The following is a 9,009-nucleotide window of genomic DNA, read 5'->3' as shown; positions in this document are numbered from 1 at the left end:
AAAACGGCTAATTATATGCAATGTGAAATTTTATCACATTTTAAAAAATCCATTTGAAAAAGGGAATTGCCCATTCTCCATCAGTACTTCAAAATATCCAAGCAATGAGTCTCACGGTAGAAAAACTTGGAGTGAAGAATACCAAGCTGACATTACAAAGGGGGTGCTACTTCCCCAAGTTATCCAAATGCAAGAAAGGGCTGACAACCACCAGCTGTATGTGAAGAGTAATTATCAAGACCTGCCAACCCATCCCGGGTCCATCTCTGAAGACTAAAGACATTTTTAAAAAACATTTGGATCGGATCACCAAGTAGAGTCCATTTGTCCAATGACTTTTGCTTATCTGTCTGCTTCCCAGAGGAAGGTGGCCGCCAGATCCTTTAAACCCTACTGAGGGAATAGGTTAAGTGACAGGCTGCCCAAGGGTGGATCCAAGTAACATTATTATTTACCGAGGGCTGCGATGTGCCAAGCCCTGCGGCGTGACACAAGCATTCAACAAGCATTATCTCACTTAGTCCTCACAACAGTCCAACGGGGTAGGCGTATTATCATCCCCATCTTGTGGATGAGGAAACAGGCTCAGCGGGGCGAAAGGTTGGGCTGTGGCTCTCAGGCCCACACTGTAGTCACCTCTTCTCACCTGGGCTGTCGTTTTTCCTGACCCGAGGCCACCTTAGTGACGCTGTTTACCTGCAGGCCCTCGAGTTTGAGACCTTGGGGATGCAGGGTGGGACGAAGCCCCTCCACTGACTCTAAGCAAGGAAAGTCGAGCGCTCAATATGGGCCAGGCTTCGTCCCAATTCTCACAGCTGCCCTACAGGGTGGTCGTTCCATCACCCTCAGCTTACACAGGACGAAACTGATAAACCGATGGCTCTAAGGAGCAAAGGAAATGAGGGGGCCGAACGTCGAATCCGGGGCCACTCCTGGAAGTCACGCACGACACGCTCCCCATACTATGTCAGCCCGCCCCAGCTGAGGTAGTTTATAGGCGAGCCCTACGGGTCGTGCTCAGGACCATGCCCAGCCGGTATTTTGGGCTCGCCCCACCCAGCCTGGACTGTCCATCGGGCGTCGCGCGCGGAGTACTCTGGGAAAACCACAGGGAGGTGCCCTGGAAGGACCCGGCCGCCTCCACCGTAGTTGTCTTACTTTTTGCCTGCGAAAGATGCGCCATCACGGCACTTATTTTTGTCACTTTTCCCCACAAATGGTTAAGACTAGAGCTGGAGGTCTTTCAAAAAAAGTCTCTAGGCGGTTGAGTGTTTTTAGGAGCATTATGGATTCATTCGGGCAGCTTGTCTCTCAGGGGGTCCTTCACTCCTGGCTCCGCTATGGACAGAAGAGGCTGCCAATGAGTTCCGCCGAGTAGCAGAAGGGGCAGGGCCAGCCCTTAAAGGAGCCGCGACCCGTGAGCAGACCAGAGGGTGACCCGGATGATGGCGGCCGGCGCGGCCCTAGCCCTGGCCCTGTGGCTACTACTGCCTCCAGTGGAGGTGGCAGGGGCTGGACCCCCGCCGATCCAGGACGGCGAGTTCACATTCCTGTTGCCTGCGGGGAGGAAGCAGTGTTTCTACCAGTCCGCGCCGGCCAACGCAAGCCTTGAGACCGAGTACCAGGTAGACGGTCCCGGGCTGCAGAGCTAGCGGAGTCAGGGAGGGGGCGTGGCCAAGCAGCCGAGGCGAGGCGTGTCTTAGAGGGAAGGGGAGGAGCCTGGGCGTGGGAGCTCGGGGGCGGAGCGAGGAAGAGCTAGAGGGAAGGGGCGGGGACGGCGCGCGGGAGATGAATGGGTGGGCGTAATGAAGGAGGTGGGGCTAGAATGAGACAGCCGGAGCGGGCAGGGCCAATGGGAAGTAGAGGGAGCCTCTCAGATGATAGGACTCTCGGTGGTGGGCGTGGCTAGTGTGCTGATAGGGAGGTTACTAGGGCGTGGCCAACAAGGACAGGGCCCTATCGTCTTTCGGAGGCGGGGCTAAGAGAGGGGCGTGGTTAACAAAACGTCCATCAAGGACTTTTATGAGGGCGTGGCCAGATGAAAGTACTGACCCCGAATCTGCTGTATTTAATGAAGGCGGAGGCAAGGAAAGAGTTGTGGCCAGAGGGACTGGTGGGGTTTGCGACCAGGTTGTAGGTGTGTCTGTGCTCAAGTCTGCCCTTGGTTGTCGGCATGGGTGTGTGTGGTTGGTCTAGTCCTGGTTCTCTTGGGCAGGCGCCCTTGGCCTACTGCTAACAGTCTACCCGCTCTTACCTGCTCCCCAGGTGATTGGAGGTGCTGGGCTGGACGTGGATTTCACGCTGGAGAGCCCTCAGGGTGTGCTGTTGGTCAGCGATTCCCGCAAGGCTGATGGGGTGCACACGTGAGTTATGTCCTGCTGCCTGCCTGGGTTCGATTACAGCCCTGGCCCTCCCCTGCAGCCTCAGGTTACCGCCCTGCCTGCCCTGCAGAGTCCGGCTGGCTGGCCATTCAGGGTCATGACTGTGTGTCTGTCTGCCCAGGGTGGAGCCTACAGAGGCCGGAGACTACAAGCTGTGTTTTGACAACTCCTTCAGCACAATCTCTGAGAAGCTGGTGTTCTTTGAACTCATCTTTGACAGCTTGCAAGATGACGAGGAGGTCGAGGGCTGGGCAGAGGCTGTGGAGCCGGAGGAAATGCTGGATGTCAAAATGGAGGACATTAAGGTGCGCCCAGGCTGAGATGGGGCCACTCCTCCTAGGTCTCTGGCATTGGGCAGCAGGGTGCCCCTGCCCTCTCTTCACCTGGAGTCCCCCCCTTTGGCCTGACCCAGCCTCCCCTACATCATGGTCCCCCCAACTTAATTATAGTAACAGTAGCAACTCCATTAAGTAGCTAATTTCTAAGTGTAAACCCTATTTTAAGGGCTGAAATAACCCGTATCTCATACTGTAAAACTCCATAGCTACCCTATGAAGTACCTTCTGTGCTCTAATTATCCCCATTTTACAGTTGGGGAAACTGAGGCACAGGGTAGCTAACTAGCCCAAGGCTACACAGCTAGCAACTAGCGGAGCAGCATCTAAATCCAGGCAGTCTGGCTTCAGCAACTATGCTCTTACTCATGAGTAAACATGTTCTGTACATTTATTTAGGCATTCAATTTTCACATCGATTTTGAAGTTTATAGAAAAGGAAGCTGAGGACCAAAGAGGTTAATTAACTTGCTCACGGTCACACAGCCAGAGAGTGGAAGAGCAAGGATTCAGACTCAGGCAGCTGTGTTCTCAGCTGTCCCCCCAAGCCCGACATGGTCTCACCCCTTTCCCCCACTGTTACTGGTCTCCTCTTTGCAAAGGGCAGAGGCCTAACCCTGCTCCTTCCTCTGCCCCGCAGGAGTCCATCGAGACCATGAGGACCCGGCTGGAGCGCAGCATCCAGATGTTGACACTGCTGCGGGCCTTTGAGGCGCGTGACCGCAACCTGCAGGAGGGCAACCTGGAACGGGTCAACTTCTGGTCGGCCGTGAACATGGCCGTCCTGCTGCTGGTGGCCGTGCTGCAGGTCTGCACGGTGAAGCGCTTCTTCCAGGACAAGCGCCCTGTGCCCACGTAGCCCCTGCCCGGGAAGGAAGAATGGGAAAAAGGAGGGACAGTGGGGCATGTGAGTGTGGACTTGGGGGTCCCTCCCCAACTTAAGTTTCCTGCAAAGGGAGGCCTGAGATGAAGCCTGGTGCATCTGGGCAGGCAGGGGACACCGCTGGCTTGCAGGCCATGGTCCTCTGGGAGGGGCGGCTCAGCAGCTGCATCTACCTTCCTGGAAGTCGTGCTGGGGGGCACTGCAGTGTTGCAACGCGACCATTGGATTTTCTGGTCCCTCCCACCCCACTGTAAATGTGCCTTAGCCCTAGTCTTCCAGCCTGCGTCAGTGCTGCCCGGTGTGGTACGGGGCCCGGGAAGCAAACCCTGCTCTTCCCTGCCTGGGCCCCCGAGCCAGGTCGTGCTGGGAGGGGGCCTGCTGCTTCTTCCAGGGGCCGGGAAGGAAACATGGCTGCAGAGCTGTTGCCAGGATAGTCGCTTTATTCGACAGGAAGGGGCCCAGGCCCCTTGGCCCAGCGGGGGCCAGCTGGCTGTGAGGTCTGGTAACAGAACTCCAGGAGGGGGGGGCCTGCAAGACCCTCTGCCCCTCCCCTTCTCCCTGCAGGGGCCCCAGACAGGGCTGAGGGGTGGCCTGGCCAGAGCCTGAGCTGGAGCCTCAGAGAACAAAGGGCTGTCTGGCCTGGGCACCGGAGTCAATAAATTATGGACAGAAAATCACAGAGCCTGGTGATTGGGGGCTTGGAGACACCAGCTGGGACAGACCTGCTCCCACCACAGGGGCAGCCAGGCGGGCAGGGGTGGGGGTGGGGTCTCCCACGAAGCTCAGAAGAAAGGTCGTGCGGGAGCCGATGGAGGTGGTCGCCTGGGCACAAGAGAAAAATCAGAGAGCAAAGTTTAACTGTGTCCCCAGCTGGGCCACAAGGCCTGGGCCCCCCAAAGAGGGCGAGAGAAGGGGGACCCCTGCATGTCGGGCAGCAGCCAGGTCTGTGTGAGTGTGGTGGGGGAGTAGGGAATGTCCCGCACGGTTTCCGGCAGCAGAAGTGACACCTGCCCCTGTCGCCAGAGTAGAGGCCCCAGTAAGGAGCGGGAGGCCGGCCAGAGCAGGCGGGCGCCCGCGTGCTCAGCCTCAGCACCAACACAAAAGGCCCACACAGCAGCCACCAGAAGCGTCTTCCCTTTATTTTAGTTTATTAATAGGATACAGAGTGCAGGCACTTACAGTGGTCAAACCGAGCGAGGAGAGCGCGAGTTCTGCTCAGAGAGAGGCCGCCCGGGGCCCACCCCATAGGGGAGGCCTGGGTGGGGTTGAGAGGCTCCCAAAGCCCCCTCACCCCACACAGCCCAGAGCCCAAGCCACCCTGGGGGCCCCAGGAGGAGGACAGGGCCGAGAGCAGAGACAGCGAGGCTGGCCCGGCTGGGAGCTCCGGGCGTGGCGAAGGCACCTCCGGCAGCCGAGGCCGGCCGGGCTCAGGCTGTGTGGTTAATATGGCCGACAAAGGACTATGTACAACTCGGGCCTGGTGGGCGGGCCGCGCTGCACCCACCGGGCCTGGCTCGCCACTGGGGAGCACCCACGGGTGAGAGGTGGACATAGCCCTGCACCCCGCCAAGGCCTGGAGAATACAGGCAGCTGTGGCACCCCGGCTTCCAGAAGGCCTGCTCCACGTGGCCTTTCCTGGCCAGAGAAGGCCCTGGAAGAGTCTCCCCCACTAGCCCAGACCCCTCAAGTCAAGGAGGTGCCCAGGCTGCAGGTGCCCCCTCTGTGACCCTGAGACCCCATCCCCCAAAGTGCAACACCCCCGTGCCCCCCACCAGGGGCTCCAGGGCCCCTTCTCTCATGTGGTGTCCAGCTGGGGACGGGCCGGGGTGAGGGGAGAGGCAGGCGCTGCCCACAGGGAGCCTGGTCCCGGCCTAGGGGTGGCGGAAGGGCCCAGACCACCGAAGCTCCTGCACCGAGGGTGTGCAAGGCCCCCAGAACGCGCCCCCCGCGCGGCCTAGTCGAGCAGGGATGGCTCGGCCGGGCGGATAATGGTGGGCCGGCTGGGCGCAGCGGGGGGTCTTCTGCTGCAAAGAGAATAGAGACAGATGGGAGGGGAGACGGCAGTGAGGCCACAGCAGGACGGGACGCAGGGGCAGGACAAGGACCCGGCCCCCTGCCCCCGCCCTCACCCCAGGGTGCTCCCAGTGCTGGATGCTTCGCAGGTGGCCAGGGTGCTGGGAAGGAGTTTTCTAAATGTCACTCGCCTGCCCTGTCACCCTGGGCCAGTCCCCTGCCCTCCCTGGACCTCAGCTTCCCCACAGAACTGAGAGTAGAGCCTGCCTGCAGGGTAGGCTGAGGAAGGCAGGGCAGGAGGCAGAGAAGGGGAGATGGTGGGGGAGGCGCTCAGCGTGAGGGGTCCCCAGTTGCGTGGTGATCCACCCACGTAGGCAGAGGACAAGCCCTGGAGTCACCCAGACCCAACCACTCTGTGGCTTTGGGCAAGGAACTTGGCCTCTCTGGGCCTCAGTTTCCCCACTAGCGAAGTGGGGATGAGGATGGTGCCCACACCCCCATATTGAGCACAAGAGAGCCTGCTAGGAGGGCGTCCGGTTGGAGAAGAGACCCCAGGCGCAGGCAGTGAGGGGCCGGCCTTACCTGGGCACTCCGGGGGGGATCCCGGGTGGGATCCGCGCTGGCCGAGATGGGATCTGAGGTGGGGCCGAGAAGGGGTCGTTGTTGGCAAACACGCTCTGGGGTCCAGGCCGGGATGGGATGGGGGGTGCTGAGAAGGAGGCTGCTGCCCCCACCGGCACGGGAATCAGAGGGGGCCCTGGTGTGGGGCCCCGAACTGCTGGGGGCCGGCCCGGGGGGTGCACGCTGGACACGGGTCGGCGCTGTGGAGTGGGGCTGTGGGGGAAGAGAGGGCATGAGCCGGGAGGGATGGGGTGCCCTGGGTGCAGTGAGATCCTCGCACCCCCAACCTCGGCCCTGGCCCCAGCCTGCCTTCCCCCATCATCAGCCCCCAGGGGCTCCTGCTGTCCTGTGCCCACACCCCCACAAGCCCCACAGGGCCAGGCACTTCCCACATACAAGGCCGCCTCTGATCTACTGTCACAGCTGAAGACCCTTCTAGAGCCCAGCCCTGTCCTCCAAATCAAGCCCCACTGCCTTCAGGGGGCTGCGGGGCCCACGTGCCTCCTGGCCCAGCACCTGCTGCTCCCCAGGCCTGGATGCTATGCCCTCCCCCTAGGGAACTCCATGGCTCCCTGAGGTCTCACGGTTAGCACCCTGTGAGCAGGGAGTTAGGGGTATTTTGTGTGGCTTCCTCCCCTAGAGCTACGATTGGTGCCTGCCCCCGTCTCTGGCCTTGTCAGACCTCAGCAGCTCCTGCTGGGGCCAGGCCTGGGTGCTATGCCATTGCGACTTAGTCCCCTTCACCCTGCCCACCCTTGGGTTGTGCCCTGTTTCCTGCCAGGACCCTGACCGACAGGCAGAGAGAGGTGGGAGGCTGCAGGCAGCAGCTTCCGCGGCATGCGAGTGACCGAGTGTCCCAGACCTGTGGCTGCTGGTACTCTGCAGCCAGGTGTCATCGACGGGTGGGGGCACAGGTGTGGACACGGTGCTGGTGCTGATGTCTCCGATGATGTTAAGCGCCTCCTTGAGGGCGTGGTACATGCGCAGCATGTCGTCCCGCCGCTGGGCCTGGTCAGCCGACTCCTCCATGAGGCTGCTCTGGTCCGCCGAGGAGTACAGGTAGGCCAGCAGCTCGTGGTGAATGAAGGCCTTCGTCTGGGGGAAGGGTCAGAGAGGTCAGGCCTTCCTCCCACCACAGCAACCAAGAACTCAGCAGGCCATTGCAACTGGATGGAAAAGCAACCACCACACACGTCGGGGCCTCCTTTGTACTTTACTTTACCCTAGAGAGCATAATACGCACATCGCACAGGTGACCCGTCCACCCAGTGGTCTTCCGAGGCCCTCGGGGGTGCTTTCAAATGTTCTTCCCACCCATCTTATCCCATCGTCATCAGATTCTTATTAAACTTATTCTTAGTATCTTATCTCTTTCATTGCTATCTTTTCTCCCTTGTATTTTCTATCCAGCTTTTGTTCACACACTACTAGTTTCTGCTCATCAATTTTATACTTTGTCCCTTTTTGGATCCTCCTATGCGACAGAGAAGTGTTTCAGTTACATTTCTTGGGGTTTCCAGGTACACGAGTTCAGGTGTACATGAGCTTCTACAAATAGGAATCATCTTTCATGTTCTTTTTCAATGTTCATACTTCTATAATTATTTTTCTTGTCTAATTGCATTGGCTAGTAACATTAAAGGGAGTTTAATAAAAATGGAAATGACTGACTTCTTGATTTTAAAGAGGATGCTTCCACTGCTTCCTCATTAAGGTGGATGGGCTTTGAGACTAGAATACATAGATAAATAGATTTATAATATCTCACAATGGAAGACTCCTACAATTATCTTATTAAGATCGAATGTCAAAGCTGGGCATGGTGGTGCACAGCTGTAGTCCCAGCTACTGGGGAGGCTGAGCCCAGAGGGTAATCGAGCCCAGGAGTTTGAGACTGCAATAAGCTATCATTGTGCCACTGCACTCCACCCTGGGTAACAGAGTGAGACCCAGTCTCAATAAAAAGAAAAGGATGTTGAATTTTCTCAAATGCACTTTCAGTAGCTGCAAAGATGACTATATTTCATGGATTTTGAATTATGAACTATGTGAATGCATTTGGTGTTCAAAAACTTACCTTTTAAAAAACCAGTAAACGGTAAAATTAAATATAATCTACAGGTATAAAAGGGTACAGGGAAAACACCTTTTTCCACTCTGGTTTCCTAAGCCCCCACGTTCCCATCCTGGCAAGCAACTGCTCTGACCAAGTTCTTGTACAAACTTCCAGCAATTTCTATGCATATATATTGCCCCTCCCTTTTTCACACAAATGGAGGCTTCCTATATATTCTGTGATGTTCTACATCTTTTCTCTTTAATGGCAGGAGTTATAGACCTGGAAAGTGTCCTCATTTCTTTTTTTAAAATAATGGACTATTAAATGGATATTTATCATTAATAAATGGATAGTTATTTCCAATCTTTGGTTATTATAGAACATTGTTGAAAAGAATAACCACGTACAAGTTCATTTTGCATGTTGCAAGTGTATCTGTGGGAGGAATTCCTCAAAGTCAAGTTGCTGGGGCAAAGCATATGTAAGCATTTTAAATTTCATAGCCGCAGAGCCACATATATCACCAGTCCCATTTGTAGGTAAGGAAATGTACCAGGACACCCACGGAACTGTTAACACTGATCACTACTGAGAACACAGTGACAGGGTATGGCATGAGGGAATTCTATGCAAATCCTGCAGGTTTCTGTCTTCGACAGTCTCAACACAAACCAAAACTGGTTTCTAAAGCTAAGTCGCAGGTCTGACACGAAAATC

At 56.8% G+C, this 9,009-nt stretch overlaps 2 protein-coding genes across 9 annotated transcripts in view; one reads left to right on the top strand and one right to left on the bottom strand.

Annotated features, from left to right (window-relative positions):
- The first annotated feature begins 1,334 nt into the window (after positions 1–1,334).
- TMED1 (transmembrane emp24 protein transport domain containing 1) lies at positions 1,335–3,730 on the top strand. The gene is made up of 4 exons (XM_012641337.1): positions 1,335–1,625; positions 2,266–2,363; positions 2,503–2,686; positions 3,357–3,730. Exons 1-4 carry the CDS (start codon positions 1,443–1,445, stop codon positions 3,573–3,575), a joined length of 684 nt encoding a protein of 227 aa, XP_012496791.1. The 5' UTR covers positions 1,335–1,442; the 3' UTR covers positions 3,576–3,730.
- Positions 3,731–4,095: 365 nt separating this feature from the next.
- Positions 4,096–9,009, bottom strand: part of DNM2 (dynamin 2) — a 77,849-nt gene continuing 72,935 nt past the window's right edge. For 4 of the 8 annotated variants that reach the window (XM_012641290.1, XM_012641294.1, XM_012641291.1 and 1 more), the window contains 3 exons: positions 7,096–7,328; positions 6,195–6,446; positions 4,711–5,623 (listed from right to left, as the gene is read on the bottom strand). In XM_012641290.1, coding sequence (XP_012496744.1) covers positions 5,554–5,623; positions 6,195–6,446; positions 7,096–7,328 — 555 coding nt within the window. In that variant the 3' untranslated portion in view covers positions 4,711–5,553. Of the gene's footprint in view, positions 4,422–4,710; positions 5,624–6,194; positions 6,447–7,095; positions 7,329–9,009 lie in introns of those variants that run through there. The other 4 variants (XM_012641293.1, XM_012641296.1, XM_012641297.1 and 1 more) reach the window with 3 other exon arrangements.

The sequence above is a fragment of the Propithecus coquereli genome, unplaced genomic scaffold, assembly GCF_000956105.1.
Source record: "Propithecus coquereli isolate 6110/MARCELLA unplaced genomic scaffold, Pcoq_1.0 Scaffold164, whole genome shotgun sequence".
NCBI classification, from domain to species: domain Eukaryota; kingdom Metazoa; phylum Chordata; class Mammalia; order Primates; family Indriidae; genus Propithecus; species Propithecus coquereli.
The sequence above is the reverse complement of the archived record's forward strand: the minus strand, read 5'-3'. Positions and strand labels throughout refer to the sequence as shown.

Bases quoted from the DNA above. Each gene is read 5' to 3' on its own strand.
- TMED1 (XM_012641337.1), top strand. From the start codon at position 1,443: ATGATGGCGGCCGGCGCGGCCCTAGCCCTGGCCCTGTGGCTACTACTG. The intron at 1,626-2,265 runs GTAGACGGTCCC...CCTGCTCCCCAG, and splicing joins GCCTTGAGACCGAGTACCAG to GTGATTGGAGGTGCTGGGCT. The intron at 2,364-2,502 runs GTGAGTTATGTC...CTGTCTGCCCAG, and splicing joins AAGGCTGATGGGGTGCACAC to GGTGGAGCCTACAGAGGCCG.